The following is a 27,247-nucleotide window of genomic DNA, read 5'->3' as shown; positions in this document are numbered from 1 at the left end:
GGAGGGTGAGTCACAGGACCAGAGGGGCTGCAGGGGTGGGGAGGTGCACCCTGATAGGGGCTGTGGGCAGAAAGTCCTCAGCCCAACACTTCTCTTCCCACTGTTGTCCTGTGGTGTCTGTCTCGCACTAGCAGAACTGCCCAGAAGCCAGAGGCATGGAAGTGGTCCCTAATAGTCAGCCTCCTGGCTTCCTTGCCTCCCGGCCTCCCAGCCTCTGGAGCACAGGGCAATGAGGAGGGTGGGTTTGCATGGGAAATGGCGCTCCCCGTCCTCGAAGGGAAGTCCCACAGACTGGAGTCTCCTGCCTTAGCCTCCCAAGTAGCTGGGATTACAGGAACATGCTGGAAGGGAGTCATGGCGGGAACAGGTTCTCACACTGCCCTCCTGGGCTCCTGCCTTCCCCTGACCTGAGAGAATCATTCCAAATCAAGCCTGCGCAGACAAGCCTCTGACATGAAGTGGCAAGGCAGTTCCGACCCTGCGTTTCCGTCCCGGATGCTGTCAGGAAGTGTTGGTGCTTTTCCCTGTAACTCTTTTTCCAATTTTTTTTGTTTTTGCTTTTGTTTTTATTTTTGCAGGGAGGTTGAGCTATTTGAGAAAGGTAAGGCTGGAGAGTGCTAACCCAGGAGTGGGCAGTGAGGTGTGGCTATCGTCCATCGCCGCGGGGCAGCCGGGGTTTGGGCGCACTGTTAGGAGCACCAGGGAGTGGGCCCCAAGTGCCTACCAGCACACTTCCTCTCTGTGGGGTCGGTTTCTTGGGGTTGACCGTGTTGGGCTTGCTCTTATTAGAGCAACCTCTGGTGGATGGTGTTCCTCATTCTGTGAATAATACTGTTTTATAGTCTTTATTATGCAACAAAACAGGGAGGCCTTCTCAGCAAGCGTGGTGATGAACAAGGCCTCCCCTCCCGGCTAATGCTCAAACAATACTGACGTGCCACGGAGAAGGAGTGGTGTGGTGGGGTGGGGGACAAGCTCTCTCAGCTTTCTTTTCCTCATCTGGCAACAGCTGGTTAGAAAGGACTCCTACAACCTACAGAAAAGGACATTTCCCAGGGGTTGGCCACCCACCACAACCGGTAAATAAGCTTTCCATGGCGTCACCGAGCAGGCTGAATATTTCCACCTTCCTTAGAGATGCTAAGTCAAGGTGTCTGAATATCCACAAAGCAATTCTGGGTTCAACACGATGGCACACCACCATAATCTTCCTTAGCAGCGACACATGGGGCCAGGTGCCAAACACCGCCATTCCTGCTGGCCAAAGGCAGCGACAAGAGACTTCGCGGCTTTTAGTATACCTTTCCCTCTTCCTCTGGTCTTTGCGTTTCTCTACCTTCCCTGTCTTTCTCGTCTCTTTCCATCAGTGGAGACACCATCTCCCGGGACACTGAACAACCTGACCAGATGGCTTCGAGGCAGTAACGACGCGGGTGGTGGCGTGAGCTCACAGGCTTGCAGAACGCTCGCGCTAGGCAGGCCACTTCCTTTGACTTGCCGAAAGGATCAGTATCATATTTGAAAAAAGGTAGGAGAGCATGTGATCATTTGTAAAATTTAACAGACACCTTCTCCTGTAAAATTAATTTAAACTAATGACAGAGAGAAACAACTCCTGTTTTATCCTGGTGGAAAAAAATTAAAATTTCCAGGCTCATCAGTTCTCCTTCTAAAGATAAGCTCTACTCATGCCAAGCATCTGTCTTAATTCCGTTTCTTTTTTGGTTGACAAATTACACACACAGTGTGAAGATGGGCACAGAAACACCACGTTCTTTTCAACGGTCTCACGTGAGTACAGAATGGGAGCCTCCTCAGGAAGGCTGGCCCGTGCTCCAGGCCTGCGTGGTCACACCGCATCACTACAGTTAAGAACTGGGTGACACAGAGCTGTATCACTGCAGTTAAGAGCTGGGTGACACATATTTTTGTACAGTTCTAAGGATCTCACTTTTTTATCAGATTCTGTTGCTAAAGCAAACTAAGGTACTTTTAATAACATAACAACAAAAATTTGCTACCGAAAACGGGGAGTAGCTGCGTCTTTACACATGTGCTTCTTTCTGGGAAAACCCGGCCCCACTGAGCTTGCACGGTCTTCTCTCCTCCTCCTGCATGGGCTTTCAGACAATCGAAGGGAAATTTACAAGTGGAACCGCCAGTGAACAGGCATGTGTATCGGTACCATGTGTCTGAAGAAACAATAGGCCAAGAGAAAGAGCCAAACCAACTGTAAAGCTCATTTCATTTCAGATTCCAGAGTTGCACTCCACATTTTGGTGTAGTTTCTGGTTCTGTCATTGACCCAATTCCTAAATGGCTAAGCTGTGAGCTCCCTGGAGCAGGTCTGTGTTCTCACCTTGCCCTGCGTCTGTGGCAGTAAAAGCGTCCAATTAAAAAGTCTCAATGAATGAAAAAGGTAACCGCTTCCTGAACAAGGGGATGGCTGCAGAATGAAATGCATTCCAAAGGCACGAAGTGCTCTGTTGAACAATTATATTATAAACCCTGATTTTAAAAATTCAAATTTGAAGTAAAGCTTCTGACTCATATTTTTCTTTTATCTATCTTTAATTAATTAATTAATTTTTTGAGATGGAGTCTCGCTGTGTCACCCAGGCTGGAGTGCAGTGGCACAATCTTGGCTCACTGCAACCTCTGCCTCCCAGGTTCAGATGATTCTCCTGCCTCAGCCTCCCAAGTAGCTGGATTATAGGCACGTGCCACCATGTCCGGCTAATTTTTATACTTTTAGTAGAGATGGGGCTTCCCATTGGCCAGCTGGTCAATGGGAGAGCAGGTTCCTGTCCAAGCAGTCAGACCCCGAGTGCACACTCTCGACCCCTGTCCAGCAGACCCACTCGTCACAAGGCGGGGAGCCCCAGTGTTCTGTTTCAGCCAGAGGCTCTATGCCTCTGAGAGTACCCAAACCGCGAAGGAATGAGGCAGCGTTCAGAGCAGTTGGGGCTGGGCAGTAAGGCTGGGCTTCAGAATAGCTGGAAAGCTCAAGTCATGGGTCTTGAACTCCTGACCTCGTGTGATCCAACCACCTTGGCCTTTCAAGGTGCTGGGATTACAGGCGTGAGCCACCGTGCCTGGTCATATATTTTTCTTTTAATCAACACTTAGCCTTTCACTACCAAATATTTATGCTAAATGAAGATGAGGAGCCTCTTCATTGTCTGCTAAAATTGAGTGAGCTCCTGCCATGTGCCCGACTTTCTTGAGGTGCTGGAACTACAGCCAAAGCAAAGCCTTTGTTGCCCTGGAGTGGATGCTCTCACGGGGCTGTGCACACAGGCAGTAAACAACCCAAGCAGGGGGAACGTGCCGTAGGGAAGATGATGCGGGTGAAGGGGGCTGCTGGCTGCCAAAGACGGAGGCGGGGAACTAAAATCAGGGCATCCTGTGGGCTTCGGGTGCATATTTGTGTTCTTTGGTTGGTCCTGAGTTGGAAGCAGGGACAGAATGTAGGAAGCTGTCAGTCATTCATCAAGTCCTGGCCATGTGGGGCTGACTGTCACAGAAGTTATAGTTCAGCTTCCCGGGCTGTCACTAGAGACAGCAATCTGGCTTCCTGCAAGTCTGACACAGTCACTGGCCTCCCGAGCTGTGTATTGTAGATAAAGGGGCTGGCTGCAGGTGTGGGTCAGACTTCTGTTGGGGGCCCGGCCTGGCCACCATCTGCTGTGTATCCACTCTCAGCCCCCAGAGCCCACGGAAGGAACCAGCCTTGCAGACACTGGACTGTAGCCCAGTGAGACCGATTGTGGAATTCTGAACTCCAGAGCTGGAAGACAATAAGCTCAGGTTGTTTTAAGCCACTAGATGGGGGGTAATGTGTTGTGTCAACAATAGGAAACTAGCCCATGTTGAAAGACCGGGTAGAGGTTTGTGGTGGGAGAGTCAAGAACCAAGTTTTGGCTGGTGGGTGGGAGCCGGTGAGACGGGCTCGGGGACACGGCAGTGGGCAGGAGGCACATGCTACATCTTATTGCTGATGACCATCCTCCGCCGCATGCCTGCTGGGAGGGGCTGAGCAATACAAGAAACAAAACCATGAGCCGATCACATTAAGTCTTTCTCTTTTGGGAAAAAAAAATAAAAAACAAAAACAAAACCATGCAGCTCGCTGCCAGCACTCATTTAATTTTACGTAAACACATTCATTGAGGCCGAAGCAAATAGGACTGATTTTCAACGTGAAAATAAAATTTAAAAACTGTTACTGGAGTTATTTCTAAACAGAACTAATATCAGAATCATGTGAATCATCAGAATTGTCTATTTTGGAAAAATTGGATTCATCAAATGAATCTTTGGCCAACAACTGTCTGAGAACGAAGTTAACATTCCCTGTAGGAATGCTACGTTTTCTAGGATTTGACATTATCAACGATCGATAATGACTAGATTCTGTAAATGGAAATGCCACTACTAAAAACAGAATGCTATCAACAGAATGATGTCCTTCATTTCCAAAGTCAGTATACTAGAGTGGTGCAAAAATAATAATAAAAGCGAGGTATTTCGCGGCAAAGTTATCTCGGGGCAAACGCTGCTGCCGCAAATGCCACTGGTGAGTATTCTTGGGGAAAACGGGCAAAGGGTTAAATCATCCAGAAGGGCAGCTTCCCAATGTGTGTTTCGAGGAAATATAACCACCCAACCAATTCCACTGAGGAGCTTCTTTGATTAGAGAATGCCTGTGCAGAGACACAGGCTGGACAGAGCTGCTGTTCCGGCAGGCGATACCATCATTTTTCCATCTTCTCTGAGTCTCTTCTGGTGGAAGAGAAATTCATGCCACTGTTTTCCTCAGTCATGCAATCTGTTACCAAAGCTACCCAGTCTCCCTCCTTGTCCATCTAAATGTTGCTTTCTTTCTTTTCTCTTTTCTATTTTATTTAACCGCTCCGAGTCCCAGCCTCTGTGCCTGTGAACGCTCCTTTCTCTGGGTTTCCGCTGTGGCTGTGAAGGCATCTACAGCCTTGTCTGTAGTTCTCGAGATGGTTAATGTTGCTCCTCCACATAGCTCACCTCTCAACTGCTGTTTCTCTTTGCTTCACATTTTCACATGATTTCTATAAAAAATGCATTTTGATCCCTAAAGACAGGACTGGCCTTGACCTGTCTCTTTCCAGGTTTGGCCACAGTGGTTTGACACAGCAGCACAGCCACCTCTCTTCCCCAGGAGGGGTGCAGCTAACGCCCCATGTGATACTGGGGAGCCCCATGGTGGAGCCATCCGCTGCTTTCTCAATAGCTTAGAATTTTTTGTAGGACCTGGCACTGGATCCTCTGGAGTCAGCTTGAACGCAAGCTCCCTGGAGCCCTCTCCTTCTCCAGCCCCGTGCAGCTCACTGCAGCGCCCAGCTTTAGGCCATGGGCTCTTTCAAGATGTAGCTTCTGCAACAAGCCCAGGCGCTGGCCCTGAGGAGGAGCGGGCTGTGATCCACAGGAGCCGGGGCTAGTGCTGCCAGTGACCTCGGAGCACAGACTGCAAACAAAGGTCTACATGAACGCAGACCATCCTGAACGCTGTGCGGAAGGAAGCTGGAGGCGCTGCTGGGGGCCGGGGCCCTGGCTAGGGGCCTCGCAGCTGAGTGCTGGAGGAACCAGGTGCTCTGTGCCCTCAGAGGTGAAGCTGGAGGAAGCGGCCCAGCTGCCGCTCAGCGCTTACACAGCTGAACCGTGGCCCACTTGGTGGCAGCAGGACCTTTCACCGGAGTACACCCAGACTCGCGAGACCACGAGACTCAGGTGCGATTTCACATAGAGCTCCGCTTGTACCTGGCACACCTTCCCCTTACAGCCTAGGGACCTTGGCTGTTTATCAAACAATGGATTTTTCTTGCAGGTCCAGTGACTTGACTTTCCAGCTATTCTGAAGCCCAGCCTTACTCCCAGCCCCATCTGCTCTGAACGCTGCCTCATTCCTTCGCGGTTTGGGTACTCTGAGAGGCATAGAGCATCTGGCTGAAACGGAACACTGGCGCTCCCCGCCTTATGAGGAGTGGGTCTGCCCGACAGGGGTCGAGAGTGTGCACTCGGGGTCTGACTGCTTGGACGGGAACCTGCTCTCCCACTGACCGGCTGTGACTTCTCGTATATGTGTCGAACCGTTCTGAGTTTCTGTTCCCTCATGGGGATAATGAAAATAATTACACCGTGGGGTGCTGTGAGGATTAAGTGACTTCACACATACAGAGCACTTACAGCAGTGCTTGGCACGTACTGAGTATGAAGTATTTACTCTCATCATCCTCGTAACTCTTGTCACCATTCTATCTAACGCCTGGTCTCAGAAACTTCAGTTCTCAGTCAGTTTCCTCTTCATAGATGTACTGATGGTGTTTTGCAAAAGAGGGTCAAGGTGGCAAAATCGACACTCGAGTGATGTAGTTTTATGCCTATTATGACATCTATAATAAATAAAACCTTGAGTCACTAGTAGAGATGGCCAAGAGCTCTCTCAAGGTACCTGTATTAAGCTATGAGAAGGGGAGATACTAGTGACACAAGCTCACATTTCTGTAGTGAATTAGCGCTGATATGTGTAGACGGTTGACCCTTGAACATGGGGGTTAGAGGTACCGACCCCCTCAAGAAGTTGAAAATCCACATATAACTTTTGACTTCCCCAAAACCTAACTACTAATAGCCTACTGTTGACTTAAATAAAGCTTTACTGATAACATAAACAGTCCATTATCACATATTTTGTACATTATATGTATTATATACTGTATTCTTAATACAAATTCTGTAATAATATGATCTAGAGGAAAGAAAATGTTACTAAGCAAATCATAAGGAAAATATGTTTAGTGTATGGTTCTGTATTCATGGATATAGTGAGTTTATGCCGTCTGTTCACAAGATGGATCGTCTGTCTGAAAAGGGGGGTACTCACAGCTGCAGACCTCAACCTGGGGTACGTATCATACAATTCAATTTATTTATTTATTTTTTGGTCATGTCATGACTTTTCTCTTCTTTTTGGGAGCATACACAGCGTCCCTAGTGGCATGGCACTTCTTAGAGGTTCTATGATGTTATTCAAGGTTTATGGTACTGCACTAAACAGGATGAAAAATACATGAGAACCATGAGATACCATTTTTTAAGGCTATTCCCAATTCCCTAGAGAGACAGACTGCTCACACGGAGATGATGAGTGTCACAGGACATTTAAAGCGGATCCTTCCAACACCTGAGCTCACTACAGCAGTAATGGAAGGCCGCTGTGAAATTCTTACATTAGTGCCGTATTCACCACAGTAATTTGATGCAGCTATGATTTAATGCTGAATCTATGTTTGTTTACATTTATCTTAACTGCAAATGGCACCATGTATGGTCTATGCTTGAGCACACAAATTTTGATAAATTTTAAGTTTTTATAATAAATCTGTGTAAATTTTGTAGTAGAAAATGATTAAAAATAGACTAGCATCTATGTATATTTTATGCATCCTGACATACCATTTTCTTAATGTTTTAAATATTTCTAGGCTATGTGGTTTGTCTGTGAGTTTCTTCAAATTGTAACAAATCTCCAAAAAATTTTCCAATATATTTACTGAAAAAAATCTGCATACGTGGATCCTCACAATTCAACCTCGTGTTGTTCAAGGGCCAACTGTACATATTTACATATTCCTATATATTCCCCCACCAATATAATGCCAGGAATCTTTCCATTTATACAAATCAGCACTATCTAGAATATGTACCTAATTCCATTAAGCAACAAAGACCTAAGAATAAGATAAATAATTTCCTCTCTCAATTCTTATAAAGTGAACACAGCATCTTTGATGGAATAGGAATATTATTTTTCCTTTCAAATACACCTCCCCCCTTCCTTTTAATCCTCCTGGATCATGATTACCTCCAACACTTAATAGTTACTTCTATTTGAATCTTATTTTAAATGCAGGGCGCCCTAATGCGTGGAGAGCTATGCAGCCATCTGCCATGGTATTTTGAAGCCCTGGACAACTGCATCACCCACCACTAGTCTCCCTGGATTGGTTATAAAAACAAAGGCGTACTTTAGTTTTACATCAGATTACTTAGCTATTTTGTCCCAATAAAATGGTTCGTAGTTATTAGAAAGTAGGGCACATCTGTTCATCTACAATGTGTCTGATAAAAGGAAGAGGAAGCACTGAGGGAACATAATCGCTTTTCTCATTCAACCATCAGAGCACTGGCTGGGGGCACTGGCAGAATGCGCTGCATCAAGTCCAGCCTGAAACGGTGCTGTGCGTGTGAGAAGGAAGAGAGTCAGTGTCTTCCCGCCCGAGGCGGGACTGCCCCAGTGAAGGATCTTGGACATTCCATTGTTGTTTGCCGAAGTCGAGAGGGAGGAACAAGCCTGGGAATCCAGGTTGTCATTCAGCCCATGTTAATTGAGCCCCTGCTCTAAGCTGGGCACTGTGTTGGAGGTTGTGACAACTCGAATCGGTACTAAAATTAGGACTAATTCGAGCTATCACTTCCCACAACCTTTAGCAGAGTACCCAGCATATAGCAGGGACTCAAGTGAAAAATGCAGCTGAAAATAAATGCAAATCGAACAATCTTGTTGTTTGATTACTCGGGTAAACTGGTTTAAGTAGAACCTTAAATGTAGTTTACATGTTTCAGGGTAACTCTGGTAGCAAAATTAGAAACCTGCAAAAATGCAGAAGTAACTTAAAGCAAAATATAATGATATTCTAAGAATGTGAGAACTACTATGACTCCATATTCACTCTGAACCTCCTTACCTGACCTTCACAGAGGTGAAGAGATGGCCCCACTCTCCTCTTAGAAGGGTCTGCACTTTAAGTCATGGCCCAGTCACAGTGGGATGGGGTGGGGTGGGGGCTGCCCTGCAGCACGTGGGGAACACTGAGCTGTTGGGCAATCATCATCCTGTTGCTAAAGGACTCATCAGAAACTCAAGGAAGAACAAAAACTCCATCCCCATCTCCAAAATATCAGCCTCCTGGCCTTTATCTACATGAGACTCGCCCTCACCCACAAGGATGCTGAGGCTGGGCTTCTCAACCTTTTGTTGGGGCAGCAGGTTGTAGGGGCTGTCCTGTGCACTGCAGGATGCTAACCAGCTTCCCTGACCCGTATTCACCAATGCCAGGAGCCCCTGCCCCAGCCATAAAAACCAGAAAGTCCCTAGACATTGCCAGTGTCCCCTGGGGGCCACAGTCACCCCAAATGAATATGACTGCCCTGGGCAGAATCCATCAATTCTGGTCAATCTCCTCATTGTTTAGTAAAGATTGCTGCACTCCTCTTTCTCTCATTACTCGGTGGGGACATTTCTGGGTCATCCATGCCATTGAATGGGAGGATGCCCTGTCTGGCTCTGACAGGACTGCTTCTGAAGCAGACCCCGTTTTTATCCATGAGCCAGGGGTAGGTGGGCTTGTATATGGCTCAAGCGGCAACTAGGAGTGGTAAAGCTGGATTCTAGTGACAATCTCGGCTGGACATCTGCTGAGCTGAGATCCAACTCACATATCAGACAACCAGCTGCCACATGCTTAGTTCTGGGTCATGTTAGAAGTCACTGAACTTTGCTGTTTCTTAGTCCGTCCGTCAACAGGTGGGAATGATGCTTCTCAAGAACAAGTCAGTGGATACAGACAAAGGCCAAAAGTATTTCAACTATATTCCACCTGGAAATGCTGAAAACAAAACCGCACAGTGCTCTGCACTGGGTCAAAGCAGTTTTGGTGACAAGCGGGTCCATTCTAAATAACAAGCTCGCTGCACAGAAATGCCAGCTTGTTCATCTTGGGAGGAAATCTAAACAACCATGTCTACCTACAGATAAATGAACTTATTGTCACCGCTCCCTTGGCCAGCTGAAACGTGCTTCTGAAATGGCTCTGGTCACAGGAGCCTTCTGGACCATGAGCCACATCTCTCTGAAAAGTCCTGGGCCCTTCATGGGGCTGCACCTTCCCGTGCTTGGTTAATTTATGCATCTTCCAGACCACACATTATGACCCACTGTAGTCTCAGAAGGGACAAGGGAAATCCCTGCCATGTCCGCTGGCCAAATTTGTCCAGGGAACTTCAAGGTTTGTGAAAGAGAAACAGGAAGACCAGGCTCTTTCTTCTACCATCGGCCAGAGCCACAGTGCCTGGCTTCTCTCCTCGAGAGCTGTTGCTTAAATTGCACAGAGTTTGACCTTAACAAGATCTTTGAGGACTGAGGGACTGAGTTACAAGCCGTGTCACAAAGCTGAATTCAGACAGCGTCTATATAAGAGCTGGATATGGGAATATTAGGAAACACACCATTGCCTCGTCACTGGGGGATTTACTTGCAGAGGCACAAAACGGGGGTTGATCTCCCTCACAGTAGCAGGCTGTTTCTAGAAGGGCACCGTGGCTGCTGGGCTGACCAACTCACAGGCTTGTTTCTTTGAGCTCACTGGGAAGCAGTGATTGTTTCTGGGATTGCTGTCACCCGATAAACAATCTAAAGAAATTCTGTGAGCAATGACCCAGGCAGAAAAACATTCCAAGGAGCCCATGTAGGCTTACAAAGCATATGTGAAATATGTTTCAAAATACAAGTGAAATTCTCTTGTCTAAGGCAGAATAGGGGTCTACTCTTCACCACTGGAACATCGGGACACAGGAACAGCACCTGGATATGCAAATGGTAGGTGCCCATCTAAGTTCTCCTTTAAAAAACTCTCCCAATGAGATGGAGGAGCAGGACAAACCCGTCTCAACAATCCAAATCCTAGAAACGCATGAAGCCTATGCGCCCCAGGCTGCAGAGGCAACCACTTCATAACCAAACCTGGTTTTCTCCTGCTCTTCACACCACGGGTGGACATTCTACCATGACAGTAATGCTCACTGCAGTCTCCACCCAATTACAGTTCCAGGAACTGTAAATCATGATCTATTTCCTTCCTTTCACCTTTCCTGGATGGGTTCAAGACTCTGGGCAGACTAAACACAGAGATGCTATCAGAGCAAACCACAAATTGATTGTTTCTCCATATTTAAACTTTCCTTTTTGTTTGAGAAATTCAAGATAAATTTGTCAATCATCCATAAATTCTTGACCCAAACAAAATCAAGGGACCTGAGATTTCTTTCGGCCGGCGTCGTTTGTGACAGCAAAGCGTTTTCCCAGTGCAAGAAACACGGTAGACATTCCCAGTGAATACGCTTGAGGATCCCAGGCCATGCTTGAGGATCCACCCTTTTGAAATACCTGTTTTCACAAAATTTCAGTGGAGCTCTGGGCAAATGAGGATGGCATGGGGTCATTTCAATGTTGTCATTATTTTGAACAATCTTTTCAGCATATAGAAGAATCACAGTTGATGTACACTACTTGCTGGCTGGGCAGATGTTCTTTGAAGGGCAAGTGTAGCACCGTGTGCTACAGACGTGACTGGGTAAGCAGGGCAGGTCCCAGTCATGATGGCAGCACAGGCTGGGACCTCGCTCTGCGACAGCCTGGGTTTCAGCTCCACTGGAAAGGGGCGGAGTTTCAAGTGCCTCTTGCTGTTTTAGAAAGCATGTACAATGTATCCTTTTTTTTTTTTTTTTTAACATAAATTTGATTCGGATTTTAGCAGGAAGCTTTATCTTTAATCTACATTTTACTAACCAAAAATCTCTAGAAACTGGTATTCTGGATTGCCATATCAAATATTTAAACAGCAACAATTACAGAAGCTAAAGTTACTATGTAGAGACTGCCAAATTGGGTTATAAAGAATTGTTTCTCTATACTGTTCTTGACGGTTGGGAGTAAAACCATTAACTCTCTGCCAGAGTTTGTTGTGAATAATACAAGCTTATTTATTTCTTTAAAGTATTTTCTTCCTTTCTCCCTCTTTTCTTTCTTTGCCAAATTCTATACCTGTTCCCCAACTCTATTTTCTCAAAAGATTGGGGCCCCAAAACTTTTCTCTTGGTGTATGTCATATACAAAGCTACAAGAGGTGCTCAGTCCCTATGTGCTGGATATGACCGAAAATATTCCTGATTTGCAAAACTACCATTTAATGGATGACCGCATATCAAAGCAAACTGAATTCCATCATATCAGAGCTTGGAAAATGGCAAATAGAATGTTCACTTAGGCTCAGGTGTCCCTGCTGGAGTCACTGCACAGCTGAGCACACAAGCACATATGCTGTGCTCCTATGCTGCATGCTCCCATGCGCTGCACTCACACAGAGCCTTGCTATGCTCCTATGCTCTGTGCTCCCGCGTACCATACGTGCTCCCACGCGCTGCACTCACACAGGGCCCTGCTGTGCTCCGTGCTCCCACGTACCATACATGTTCCCACGCACTATATTCACACAGGGCCCTGCTATGCTCCATGCTCCCACATACCATACGTGCTCCCACGCGCTGCACTCACACAGGGCCCTGCGCACCCAGCAGCCTGCCTTACCTTCACAGCATACTCGGTGTCAGTGGCTTTATGCACACATCGCTTGCACACTGAGTAGGAGCCCACCCCGATGTCCTCCTTGATCTCGTAGCCATCGGTGAAGTGGATGTTGTTCCCGTGTAACTGCTGCGGAGGGACCGAGAGAAGAAGAGCTGTTGGAACCCTCATACGAGGGGATGAGGCGGCTACACGCACACAGAATGTGGGGCGAAGAGAGGCGCCGACTGTGAACCCGAGTGTCTGGAGCCCGGGAGCTCAAGGGTCCCCCTGCCCAAGGCTGCAGAGTTACTTAGTGATGTTCTCGACCTAAATCTCAACTTCTCTGATTCCTTGGGCCATGACTCTTAACTTTTAGACACCAGGCCATTCTGTGTCCACTGGCTGGTATGTTTCTCGCCAAGATCTGAGAGCACGAGAATCTGAAAGTGAAAAGGAAGTGCTGGCAACTACTGGGTGTGTGGCTCCAATGCCTGTGTGCAGAGCAAGGCTCTGGATGGAAACATCTCATTGGAAATCTGACTCCGTGGTGTCCAAGTCACAACCTGCTCTGACCTGCATACAGCAGCTGCACCCACCCACTCTGAACTGAGACAGAAAGCCACCCATGGCAGCCTGCTCTGTCACAATGTCCACTTTCCACACCTGTATTTCTCCAAAGGCCACAGGGAAGGAAACAGGATGGAAATCCAACGCCATCCAACTTACCCGGACTTAATTCTTAAATAAGTTTAATCATAATTAGAATTAAGTTTAATTAAGTTTAATCCCTTAGAATTCTCTGTATTCTGGTTACATTTATTAGGTGAGAAACTCATTATAAAAATATGACCTTCCAAAGACCTCCCAAAGATTACATTTCATCATGGGAAAATGATACCCACAAATTAAACTGCTATCCTAGGGTCCTGGCTGGACTCCACACAGGGAAGATGCTCCAGTCTCTGGCCATAGACACCATAGTGACATTCTTCCCAGGGCTTTACCTTCCCTCTTTAAGACAAATGCCAAGTAGGGTAAGAGCAAGGGCTCATTACACCATGGGAGACCACCACAGAGACCACTACAGGGACCACCATGGGAACCATCACAGGGAACACCAGGGAGATCACCATGGGAACCATTACAGGGACCACCATGGGAACCACCACAGGGACCACCACAGGGAGACCACCATGGGAACCACCACAGGGAACACCAGGGAGACCACCATGGGAAGCATTACAGGGACCACCATGGGAACCACCATGGGACAACCACAAGGACCATCATGGGAACCACCACAGGGACCACCACAGAGACCACCACAGGGAGACCACCATGGGTACCACCTTGGGAGACCACCACAGAGACCACCACAGGGAGACCACCATGGAAACCAACACAGGGACTACCAGGGAGATCACCGCGAGGAACAACACAGGGACCACCAGGGAGATCACCACAGGGACCACCACAGGGGACCACCCCAGGGAACACCATGGGGACCACCACAGGAGGCTACTATGGGGAATATCCGTGGGAGACCACCACAGGGACCACCCCAGGACACCACCATGGGGACCACCACAGGAGGCCACCATGGGGAGTATCCATGGGGCCCACCACAGGAACCACCATGAAGGAGCACCACGTGAGATCATCATGGGGACCACCATGGGGGACCACCACGAGGGACCATCATGGCAGACACTCAGAACAATGGGAAGTGCGAGGGAAGAAGAATTGGTGATTAAAGTCCACCCATCCTAAGCACCCAACCCCCGGGTGACTGAGGTCACAGGGAACACCAGAGTCACCCATCGTCCAAGTGCCCTCTTGCCCCCAACCCACTGCAGGCAAACGCAGTTACCTGCACAATTGGATGAACTGGGACTTTGTGCAGATCTTGCTGTGAGGGCTCCTGGATCAGGCTTGAGGCCACAAAGCTGAATCCTCTAAACAGATGATGAGCATTTGCACTTGGGGGGACACCAGGAGAGTCTGCAGGTGACAGGGGCAGAGTTCAGATGCCATGAAAGCTGGGTGACCCTGGGGTGAAGTGATAGTGTGTGTACATGAGGTATGTGTATGCAATTCATGGGTGCATGTGTGTAAATGTGCGCGTGGTATATGCCTGTGTTGGAGGAAAAGGTAAAACAGACATGTAGAAATGCTGAACCAGATGAAACTACTTTCTTTTGGGTTGTGCTAACGATCTGATTTTTAAATGGCAAAAATACCCAGAACAAAAACTTTAGGATTATCATTGACGGCATCTTTTAGTTTGCTAACTTCTGAATTTACTCTATATTCTTGACCACAGTCCTCCACCCCTACCCACTTCCAGATTCAGTTAAGAAGGCACCGATGACCTCAGGATGGAATTGTCAGTGAACATGAATCCTGTATCCTTAGCATCTGGTCTCTAGGTTCCATAGGTCCCACCCTGTGCCCACAGCTGCATAACTGCGTGTGTGCTGTGCACGTGCTCTGCTCTTCAAGGACATGTGGGCAATGTTGCTCTGGTCCACAGCAAGGCAGGGTACAAAAGGAGTAATTCCCTTCCATTAAGATTTTTCTGATCTCTGTAAGATCTGTGTTCAAAAGCATGACTGCCGTGAGACTGATCCCATTTCAAGTTTATCATTAAGAAAAACAAAAGGATAAATGCCTCGTGGGGAAAAAAAATCTGCATCATACATAACAGATGAGAGGCAAAACTCTCTATTGCCCAAAAGCTCCCAGAGATCAATGAGAAAAGAGCAAAATACTCAAAGGAAGGAATTCTGACAGCTACCATAGGCATGAAAAGATGCCCAATCTCTCTAAGGAGTGAGCCTACACATATTTAAATAGGATAACACTTTTGCCTAATGAATTAACAAAAATGAAAGAAAGCAATCGCATCTGGGTTTGGCTAGCGGGTGGACACTCTTATAATTGTAGGAGGGAGCCTAACTGGCATAATCTTTTGGAAAATCAAGGTAACTTTTAAAGCTAACTTTAAAATTTGCATGTCCTCTGAAGACAACTTTATATCTAGGAATTTATCCTACAGAATTACTTTCAAAAGTGCACAGTAATAACAAATTCTAGATGACACAAACAAATGGAAAAACATCACATGCTCATAAATCAGAAAAATTAATATCATTAAAATGAACATATCACCCAAAGCAATCTACAGATTCAATGCAATCTCTATCAAAAAACCAACGTCATTTTTCACAGAATTAGAAAAAACAATACTAAAGTTAACATGGAACCAACAAAGAGCCTGAATAGCCAAAGCACTTTTAAGCAAAAGGAACAAAGCTAGAACTAGAAGCATCACATTACCTGACTTCAATATATTACAAGGATATAGCAACCAAAATAACATGGTACTGGTATAAAAATAGACACACAGATTAACGGAACAGGATAGAAAACCCAGAAATAAAGCCACAAAGTTGACAAAAACTTTGTGGGGAAAGGACACTCTTTTCAATAAATGATACTGGGAAAATTAGTTTGTCATAAGCAAAAGAATGAAACTGGACCCCTATGTCTCACCATATACAAAAATCAACTAAGAGATTAAAGACTTAAGTGATGAAAGACCTGAAACAATGAAAATACTAGAAGTAATCCTAGGGAAAACTCCTTTGGACATAGGTCTAGGCAAACACTTCAAAAGTCTTTTCAGGGCCGGGCGTGGTGGCTCACACCTGTAGTCCCAGCACTTTCGGAGGCTGAGGTGGGCGGATCACAAGGTCAGGAGTTCGAGACCAGTCTGGCCAACATAGTGAAACCCTGTCTCTACTAAAAATATTTTAAAAAATTAGCCGGGTGTGGTGATGTGTGCCTGTAATCCCAGCTACTCGGGAGGCTGAGGCAGGAAAATTGTGTGAACCTGGGAGGTGGAGGTTGTGGTGAGCTGAGATTGTGCCACTGCACTCCAGCCTAAGTGACAGCATGAGACTCCATTGCAAAACTAAAAATATTTTAAAAAATTAGCCGGGTGTGGTGATGTGTGCCTGTAATCCCAGCTACTCGGGAGGCTGAGGCAGGAAAATTGTGTGAACCCGGGAGGTGGAGGTTGTGGTGAGCTGAGATTGTGCCACTGCACTCCAGCCTAAGTGACAGCATGAGACTCCATTGCAAAAAAAAAAAAAAAAAAAAAGAAAGAAAGAAAAAGAAAAAGTCTTTTAAGACCAGCATAAGAAATCAACAGAATGAACGAACAACCTGCAGAACGGGAGAAAATATTTGCAAAGTATGCAACTGACAGGGGAGTAATATCTAGAATTTACAATGAACTCAAACAACTCAACAACAACAAAATAAATAACTCCATTGGAAACTGACCAGAGGACATAAATAGACATTTTTCAAAAGACATACAGATGGCCAGTGGCCAAACAGCATATAAAAAATGCTCAAGATCACTAATTCATCAGAGAAATACAAATGAAAACCACAATGAGATATCACTTTATATCAGTCAGAATGGTTATTACTAAAAAGTCAAAAAAAAAAAAAAAACTAGATGTTGGTGAGGATGTGGAGAAAGGTGGTGGGAATATAAATTAGGACAACCTCCATGAAAAACAGTATGGAGATTTCTCAAAGAACTAAATGGAACTCCATTCGATGCAGCAATGCCACTGCTGGGCATTGCCCAAAGGAAAAGAAAAGACACCCGCACTTGCAAGCTTACTGCAGCACTATTCACAATCACAAAGTCATGGAATCAACCTAAGTGTCCATCAACAGGTGATTGGATAAAGAAACTGTGGTACATATACACAATGGAATACTATTTAGTCATAAAAAAGAATGAAACCATGTCTTTTGCAGCAACATGGATGGAAATGGAGGCCATTATTTTAAGCGAAACAACTCAAACACAGAAAGTCAAACATCGCATGTTCTCACTCATAAGTGGGTGCTAAATAACGTCTGCATGTGGACGTCGAGTGTGGAAGGATAGAGAATAGAGACGTGGACGGGTGGGAGAAGGTGAGGGATGAGAAATTACTTAATGGGTACAATGAACACTCCTCAGGTGATGGTTACACTAAAAGCCCAGCCCTCACCACTATGCACTTTACCCATGAACAAAACTACATCCATACCTCTGACATTTACATAAATAAAAAATAAAATGGGCTGGGCATGGTGGCTCACACCTGTAATTGCAGCACTTTGGGAGGCTGAGGTGGACGGATCACAAGGTCAGGACCAGCCTGACCAACATGGTGAAGCCCCGTCTCTACTAAAAATACAAAAATTAGTCAGGTGTGGTTGTCAGGTGCCTGTAATCCCAGCTACTCAGGAGGCTGAGGCAGGATAATCTCTTGAACCTGGGAAGTGGAGGTTGCGGTGAGCCGAGACTAAGCCAAGCCACTCCAGCCTGGGTGACAGAGCGAGACTCTGTCTCAAAACAAAACAAAACAAAACAAAACAAAAACAAACAAACAAAAAACAAGCAAAGAAATCCCAAAGTACTTAGACATAAATGTAGAAAAAGTCTGTTTCAGTGATATATGTTACAGAAAAGAAAAAGGAGACACTAAATATTCCTCACTGAAATAATCATGGTCATGCTCAACAGTGGCCCGTCTGTATCAGTATGCTTTGTAATGACTGCTGTGTGAGTCCTGCCAGTGAGGCCAGGGCCATCAGAAGGAGCTACAGCTGCATGGACTGACAGACACATGGCTTCCTAATCGTTTGTCAAATTCAAAAAAGCAAAAAGCTGTTGAACAATATGAAGAACCCAAACATTATTTAAAAAATTAAATATATATTAATATATATAAAAATAGAATAGGATAACAGAATAGATTAATATATTAAAAGACAATATATATTACATTAAAATAGAATACTATAATACATTATATAATATGTACATTTATAATATATGATAATACAATATGTAATTTTTCCTGAAAACACACATACGTAAAAATTTAAACATTCTTATTTATATATCTTTTAAGACTCCATGTACGTATAGGTGTGTATTTGTATATTCTAGAATTTTCTACCTGCAGGCCTTTGCCTCTTAGCACTTTCTCCCCCCCTCCTCTTTTAGTTGCTGTACTTTGAAAGGAAAAAAGTGCACCTAGTTCTGTTTTATCTCCTCACGGTGTGGCAGGTGTGTGGAGCTGGGAGGCAGCTGCAGAGAACATGTTTTTTTGTTTCTTAGCATCATATTTTGAGGCAACAGTTATGAGGGCAGCTGCTCCAAAGCTCAGGAGCCAGGCCCCAAGCCATGTGGGCCTCTGGTGCCAGTGGGGGCAAGGCCGTGGGCAGACGGATGACCCAGCACCCCACTGGTGCTTTTCCTGGGGTAAGAAGCTTCCTGGACCCGCACTCACCTTCAGTGTCCTGAACCAAGAGGCAGCCAGAGCCAGGTGTCGGCCCTCAAAGGGGCCAACAAAGGGGCCTTCACAGTCACCCCTGGTAGATGCCCACACGACCCCTGGACTAAAGTGACCAGAGTTGGCTGTGTTTGGAAATAAACTTCCAACGCACCAGACTAGCAAAGCGTCATTAAAAAACCGAAGGCACACTGAGTGGTTTTCAGAAACTGAAATTCTGCAGCGCGACCCGGCAGAGAAGCTCTGGGCTTTCTGGGCGGCTCTGCTTCCCATTATATAGAGCAGCTGGAGGAGGAGGCGCTCCTGCGACGCCGGGTTTGCTCTCTGCACAAAGTCTGGCTTTGAGGTCTGCCTCCTCCCAAAGATCCCCTGAGCTACCATGGGCCGCAGATTCTCCCCGGAAAAATGAAATACACACGGCTACATCATGGTTTAAGAAATCTTCAAACCTGGAGGCACTTTAATGTCCTCCCTTAGGGACTCAGACTCAGAGCTGGAGCTTATTCCAGGGAATCCGCAGGAGCCACAGAGTGTGAAGTGCTGGGCAAGGATTGGGAGTCTAATTTACAGCCTGTGGAGGAGTGTGTGTGGGGTGGGGGCACGGGCCACGTTAACTTGACAGATACAGTTTCATTGGTGAATGGAAAATCTGTAATTCCAGTAAGCAATGTCTTCTAACCAACCAAGAGGCATGGAAGACACAGCCACAACCTTCCGTGGCCAGAGAACTTAGGCCTCTCCCCACACAGACCAAGGAGAGCCTGCGGAAAGGGTAAGAGTAACAGCAATCTCCTGAAGGCCAAGTTTAGGTCTTCACCGAAAGTTAAGAGGCTGATATTTGGTCGCTGTGGCTAGCTAGTAAGGAAATGATAGGTGGCCTAAATAGAATTTGAGTACTTCTTTTTTTTTGAGACGGAGTCTCGCTCTGTCGCCCGGGCTGGAGTGCAGTGGCCGGATCTCAGCTCACTGCAAGCTCTGCCTCCCGGGTTTATGCCATTCTCCTGCCTCAGCCTCCTGAGTAGCTGGGACTACAGGCTCCCACCACCTCGCCCGGCTAGTTTTTTGTATTTTTTAGTAGAGACGGGGTTCACCGTGTTAGCCAGGATGGTCTCGATCTCCTGACCTCGTGATCCGCCCGTCTCGGCCTCCCAAAGTGCTGGGATTACAGGCTTGAGCCACCGCGCCCGGCAATCACCTGAGGGATGCTGATTTTCAGCCCAGTATTTAAGAAGAGCAAAAATGTGAGTTAGATAAAAAGAGATGTAGAATTACAGTAATTACAAATAACCTCTCATGGTCCTGTAGATATTTCCTGATGTGTGGAGTCTGCCTGATCAGTTTTAAATCTTAGATTGGCATCTCCGGCTAAGCGGCCTGTTCCAATGGGCAGCCAGCGTGTGATCAGGGAATAGAAACCAGCTTGAGCACTGGCTGAAGTTTAAGAAAAGACTAAAAGCCTAACTACAAGAAATTCCCACTGTGTGTCCAGTAAAGGATCTGTAGCTTATCCATTGCTTCAGAGTCACATTTCTACAGCTGCTCATTCACCCATCCATGTGCTCAGCTCACATGCTTAGAAAATCCTACCCTCCTATACAAATCAGAATGAGTTTAATGTGTCTTTAGCACTTCAATTACTACCTACCTCAAAGGCAAACGGTGGTGGGATAAATTCAGTGAAACTGATTGGAGAACTGGAAACACTAAGGAATAAAAAAGCCAATTCTGAATAGCATTGGAGTGCAATGTGTCTAATTATGTTTTCCTCAGGCTATTATTAAAACAAAATGGAATTCTCTAGATGCTCAAAAAAAGCTTCTGGTTCCACTGGCCAACTAGGTTGGGGTTTAAATTCTTCACAGATAAGATAAAAGGCATGTCCATGTGAATATTAGAGTTGACTGCATTAACATTTTCTTACCAAGCAGCACAAACATAGACTTTCTTTCCACATTTTAAACACACAGCCCCACACGGCGGCACCTCATGAGGACGTGTACGCATTCTGTTAGGGACCATATGGTCCTTGTGGACTCAGGGACAATGATCTCGTGGTCAGACCTAATTGTCTCTGAGCTCCTCTTACATTCAGGTCAACAATAGGTTGAGAAATATCATGACTTGCTTGGGTGACCTGTGGGCAGAGTCAGGATGGAATCCCCAAATCCTGCCCCCTCTTTTCAAACTCAGAAACTGAAAAGTAATCCTGTTCTGTGAACTGGGTTAATTTTGTCAACGGGAAGGAGCAACCCCAACACACAAATACTTTCTAAGGAAGCTGAGAATGGGGTGAGGTGAAAATCCCACGATCACTTATTGGAGAGAGCAGACCCACAAGTGATTTCCAAGGCAGCCTCATTACATCACGAATCAGTGATGAACCAAAGCTACAATGACAGTTTTAATTTTACCTGGGGACTGCAGGAGGACCCAAAAGAAGTAACTGAACAGTCGGTGACATGACTCCCTAGTTAACAGTGCCCGGAATCAGCTTTCTTCCTGTTCTTGGTACCAAGGTAGCCTGGGTCAGGAGCTGGCCTAGGCCCATCAAAAGTCCCACTAAAAGCCCCATGACCCTCCCTATCTGCACAAGCTCACACCCACCTCAATGTACTCATCTGGGTATGGGAAACAGGGATTTCACCAACAGCCTGAATCCGGAGGAACAAAGTGGATTCTCTAACTTCATCTACTTGACATTTTGTGGTTGGCCATCTATTTGTTTCCTGATTATCTTTTAAAAAATAAGAAAACTTCAGATTCAAAAGCAGTGAGAAAAAATACAGCAAATCCCTGTAGATCCAAAATGCAGCCTGGCCACCAGCTCTCTGGACTTGTCCCGCTTATGTCTACAGAAGGAGCTTATGGATGGTTTTGTACATAACCAGCATACTGTTAGTGTTGTGGACTGAATTATGTCCTTCCCAAGTTCAAATGTTAAGGCCCTACCCCCCAGTGTAATTGTATGTGGAGACAGCGCCTTGATATGGTTTGGCTCTGTGTCCCCACCCAAATCTCAGGCTCTGTGTCCCTACCCAAATCTCATCTTGTAGGAGCTTGAGCTTTAATTCCCATGTGTTGTGGGAGAGACCTGGTGGGAGATGACTGAATCATGGAGGCGGGTCTTTCCCGTGCTGTTCTCATGATGGTGAATGAGTCTCATGAGATCTGAAGGTTTTAAAAAGGGGAGTTTCCCTGCACAAGCTCTCTCTTTGCCTGCTGCCATCCATGTAAGATGGGGCTTGCTCCTCCTTGCCTTCTGCCATGATTGTGAGGCTTCCTCAGTCATGTGGAACTGTAAATTCATTAAACCTCTTTCTTTTGTAAATTGCCCAGTCTCAGGTATGTCTTTATCAGCAGTGTGAAAACAGACTAATATAGGCCTTTAAGAGAATAACTGAAGTTAAATGAGGATAAACGTGTGGGGCCCTAATCCAAGAGGACTAGTGTCCTTATAAGAAGACAGAGAGACACCAGAGCTCAGTCTTGCTGTCTTTGCACACACAGAATAAAGGCCACGTGGGGACACAGCAAGAAGGCAGCTGTCCGCAAGTCAAGGCGAGAGCCCTCACCAGGAACCAACCCTGTCAGTATCTTGAACTTGGACTTCCAGCCTCCAGACTGTGAGAAAATAAATAACTGTTGTTTAAACCACCCATTCTGTAGTATTTTGTTATGACAGCGCTATCAGACCAGGATAATTACCATATAAAAAAGCAAACTTTAATTCATTAATATCCCAAAAAAGATAACTTTTAAAGGGAGCTGACGAGTGCTGATGAAATTTGCTAGACCCCAAGAGTAATTTCAGACACACCAGGAGACCAAATTTATGCATCCATTTGCTATGCTATTTAGTAGCCGATACAACTTTTCAAATGGGTTTCTGTTTTTTGCATGAATAATATCTATAGCTCACAGATCTACAGACACAACTGACCGCCTTCCCTCTCCGTAAATGCACTTTAATTGAAAGAGGGATTTTAATTGCCTCCAGTTTCTCTTCTTGCTCTTGCTGTGTGTCTCTCTGACACAGGAAGTAACTGGACTGGTGACTTGCAATAAGAGAATCCATAGGACACCTTCATCATTTCCAAGGTGGAGGTTGCGTAGGGAACAACAGAGAATTGGGGCTATCACTTAAACCTTTATCACTGAGCAGAGAAAACAACAACAACAAAAAATCCAAACAGAATGGACAGTTATTTTCCATGAAAAGAATTCTTAAGCATGGGAATCTCTTGTTCCTAGGTATCAGTCCCTAAGGGGTCAGGTGGGAGAAGCCACCAATAGAGGGAACCACTGTGGCACACACCTGTGGGCGTCCGTGCTGTGAACTCGGGGTCAAAGTGGAAGGTGTCCTCAGGCCTGCCCACTGCTGGTTTGAATGGTGGCTTGATCTCCTTCCGGTACAGCTTCTATTAATACAAGGAAAGCAAGACAGGGCGCTGAGAATGCACAGACGATGCCACAGAACACTGGGGACAGAGAATCCTGCTGTGGGGAGGGAAGGACGTTCTTATCACAGACTGCATCGGCCTTGTGGATTACAAGGGATTTCTAAATACTCTGAAATATAGATGACATATAAAATATATTAATATGGGTAGTATTCTAGATAATATAGCATAAATAATAACTATGCATTATAGAAAGATATAGAAAAGGCATAGTTTGAGGTATGAGGGTTTGGGGACATGCCAAGTGTCATTTTAGGGCAATAGTTTTCTAGTTTCTTCTTGGTAGTAGAATCTTTTTTTCCAGGTAAAATCATAGAGGACAGCCACCACTTGCCCCCACTGGGGACGGCAGTGAAGAGGCTGTGTGGCTCTCTCCTCCCTGCCCTGGGACTTTGGGGCTAGCACCATGGAACTTCAGCTCCATGGGACACTGTAACAACCGCCGACCCAGGGCCACCCCAGGGTGCTCCCTCGCCAGTGTCTCAGGGCCTGCGCTCTGGGGGCCTTGGCACCTCTGCCAGAAACCTGCCTTGGGTGTCAGAATGAGGGCGCTCAGGCTCCTCAACAGGAGGACGCCTGCATCTTCAGAGAACCAGCCCTTCCCACGGCCCCCTCTGGGCCCAAACTTATTTCCCAAAGAGGACCTTGGACAGAAGGCACAGAAAGTCCACAGCCCTTTGTGCTCTGGTCTCAGAGCTGCCTGCCTGACAAAGCTTTCCAAAGCCGAGATGTGTTGTTTTCAATCCTCTAGGGCAACAACACATTCGATTGGGATAATTCAATGTAAGGAAACAACGCACGGGTATCTGGAACCTGGCGTGGTCCTCAGGTGGGTGATGCTGTAAGTGGTGCTTAGATGGAGGGAGCGGGGGGAGCCCAGTCCTGAGAGAAGTGGGGAGGGGGAGGGGCACTGGAGGGAGGGCTGGGGCCTGGGGCCTGACCAGAAGGCTGAGCTGGGCAGATTCAGTAGAGGAGGCTGAGTTTAGTCAAATCACCCTGATGACAGAAGGCACAGGCCATGCCAGTGTGCTGAGGGGCCAGCCTGGTAGTTGGTAGGGCAGCGGCAGGGCAGGGCCAGGCTGGGGTCTTGCCCCAGCTGAGCATGGGGTTTCCTTAATCCTGCCTGGTGAGGGTCCCCGCGGCGTTCACAGAAAACATCCAGCCTGGGACCCTCTCTTGGGCACTTGTGCGTGACCATCTGAGCTCAGTTCTGGAGTCAGGGACTCTCATGGCCATGCAGCTCTGGAAAATGGATGCAGTGACTCCAGCTGAAACCTGTTCTACATCTCTCAAGGACACTGGAAAGCAAATTTCAACACCTCCTCCGATGAGGCCCAACGGGAAGGGAGGGGAGGGAGGAGGGAGGAGGGAGGAGGGCATCTGACGTCTGGGTCCCACCTGGGGCACACCCTGCTCTGCTTATCCGGGAGCACCTGGGTCAGAGTCCAGGTCAGAAACCAGGGCCCACAGCTACTGCAGGAGGGCCAGGTGCCAACGGACGCCCCCGAGCTCCCACGGGGGCTTATCAGGCAGCAGGATGTGCCCTGATTTACAAGAGCTCAGGGCGTGCACGTGGGAGCCATCAGAGGAGAAACAGGATTGAATTCAGCCCCGAATTATTTGGCTATTTCCTGCCCTGGGGGCATAGTTTCCATTAGGCACTAAATTACTCTTCAAGCCATTTTCAGAAATGAAAAGATGCTACTTTCTGTAGTGAGGCACAGGACAGGTGGGAATAGTCTCCCTGGACGCATGTACTTGCCCGAGGAAGTCTCCTGAGCGGGCAAGCCCAGGCCATCGGGTGCCACGAACAGGCCAGTGCAGCTCGTTAGTTACCCAGAGTCCTGAGAGCCGGGCTATTAAGAATCCTGCTGAAGTCAAAATTACATCCTCCCTCTGTGTGACAGCGAGTGAGGGAGAGAGATGGAGAGAGAGACAGAGAGAGAGACAGGGAGAGAGGGGGAGAGACCGGGGGAGCAGCGGAGAAAGAGATGGAGTGGGCAGGAGGGGAGAGAGAGGGAGGGGGAGGGGGAGAAGAAAGAGAGGGAGATGGAAAGAGAGAGCGCACACGCTAGCTCGATCCAGCACAGAGCCAGGCCTACTTTTATTATGAGGAGGAATTTATTTACACAAGAGATTTCCATTAAAAACAAAATAAAATACAAACTGGTTGTCACATATTAATTCTACCGTGAAGTATTTACCTCTGGGACGCAGGGGCCCACATGGCCCCTCTGGCTCCTCTCCTCCATGCCAGCTCTTCCTCCGCTGCCCTGGGGACCCATCTTGCCCACCCCTGCCCCTACCCTGCCATAGTCTCTGATAAAACATCCCCAGAGCCTGGTGCCCAGTGCTTCTTCATGGAGGGGTTTTGCCCCCACTGGGACATTTGGCAGTGCCCAGAGACACTGCTGGCCGCCACACCTGTGTGACTGCTGGGAGATCCCAGGGAGTGGAGGCCAGGGTGTGCAGAACCCACCCACCCATAACAGCCCCACCGCACAGCATCGCACAGGTGTCACCCAGGCTGAAGGTGGGAGACCCTGGCCCTGCCTGCTTCCTTCTCTCTCTCACCCTTCCTGCCTTATTTCTGCTCCAACCCTCGAAAGTGTAATGTCAAGCAGCTTCTTCAAGGAGGACCGGATGTTGAGGTGACTGGCCACTGTCCTTGGAACCCCTTCCCCTCCCCACGGAAACCCCGGTGTGGCAGGGCTACAGGCCCTGCCTGGCTTCCTGCAGGCCACATCCTTCACCCTCCTCATCCACCCATGGGGCACGCACCACAGCCTCGCTTCACACAAGCTGTCCAGGAAAGCACAGGCTCTATCTCTGACCACCCTGACTCAGGAGGCTCACCCCTGGAGGCTGTCACCTTCCCGCCTTCTGAGTCAGATTCACAGCCCAGCACTGGTACTGCTGTGACCTCCTCTGGGCTGAGGCCATGCCACTCCTTTAATACGAAGAGTCTGCTATGAAGTCAGGTACCCGTTCCCTCCATCTCAGGACACTGCGCCTGGTGGCGGGGCTCAGACATTCCCTGTGCTCTGCCGCATCTGTGCCTAGCCCAGCGCTGGGAGTCACCCGGGATGCCCAGGGAGGAGGTCCTGAGCCCAGGTGGTCCTGCAGCACTTTTGTACAACACCAACAGCTCCTCCTCACACGGCGGCAGGAGGAAGCCCGCCTCTGCTTTCCCCGTGCTTTCCATCCCTCGGCTGTGAGCCCAGGCTTTCAGCCCACAGACCCCAGCAAGACCAGAGGGAGGCATGCGTGTGAGAGTGGACGGAGCGCTTGCCGAGGGCCAGGGCCTTCCTTCTGTGCCACAGGAGCCTTCAGGCAACTGTCCATCCTGTAACACGGGTCCGTGTGCCACCTGTGGCTGTGAGCACAGCCTGTTCAATGGGGCCTCCAGACCACCATGCCCCATCTGCCAGAGGCTGCTGTGTTTTCACTCTGGTCTGGGCCAGGCAGTGAGGTTCTGTGCAGGGCGTCTGGGGCTAACTGGAGCCAGTCACTTTGGCCCTTTGGACGGCTTAAGGCCAATGGATCAATGTCTTCCTGATGCTACATAAACATTTGGAAGGTGCTAATATGTGTTATTACTATGTATGCTTTTTCTTTCCATTTGCAAACCTAAGAATGGGTTTGAGGCTTTGGGAGAGAAGTCATCTGGCCTCTTGCTTTGTATGTAAATCACTGCAGGCAGGGTTCTGTTGAGAGTGAAACAGCAGCAGCATCTCACCTGGGATTCGGAGCTTGGCGAGACAGACACTAGCAGTTCTGCCCTGGATCCCCCCTTTCTGAGACTCTGGAATAATTCATGTCAAAACCGAGAGAGAGAAAATGCAGTCTCATGATCAAATTCGCAAGCACATTTAAAATCATCTCATTTGTCCCAAGATGTCAGAATGACACAGTGTGGCCACAGTGCTGAAATGAATTTCACGGGAAACAAGCGCACGTGAGGAAGCCCGGAGCAG

At 47.3% G+C, this 27,247-nt stretch overlaps 1 protein-coding gene across 4 annotated transcripts in view; it reads right to left on the bottom strand.

The window, feature by feature from the left end:
- RPS6KA2 (ribosomal protein S6 kinase, 90kDa, polypeptide 2) overlaps window positions 1-27,247 on the bottom strand; it is a 445,332-nt gene that overhangs the window by 23,655 nt on the left and 394,430 nt on the right. For all 4 annotated transcript variants that reach the window (XM_011934953.1, XM_011934954.1, XM_011934955.1 and 1 more), the window contains 3 exons: window positions 23,126-23,228; window positions 14,307-14,437; window positions 12,458-12,583 (listed from right to left, as the gene is read on the bottom strand). In XM_011934953.1, coding sequence (XP_011790343.1) covers window positions 12,458-12,583; window positions 14,307-14,437; window positions 23,126-23,228 — 360 coding nt within the window. The remainder of the gene's footprint in view (window positions 1-12,457; window positions 12,584-14,306; window positions 14,438-23,125; window positions 23,229-27,247) is intronic.

Source organism: Colobus angolensis, unplaced genomic scaffold, assembly GCF_000951035.1.
Source record: "Colobus angolensis palliatus isolate OR3802 unplaced genomic scaffold, Cang.pa_1.0 Scaffold14, whole genome shotgun sequence".
In the NCBI taxonomy this organism is placed as follows: Eukaryota; Metazoa; Chordata; class Mammalia; order Primates; family Cercopithecidae; genus Colobus; species Colobus angolensis.
This window is presented reverse-complemented; position numbering and strand designations above follow the sequence as displayed.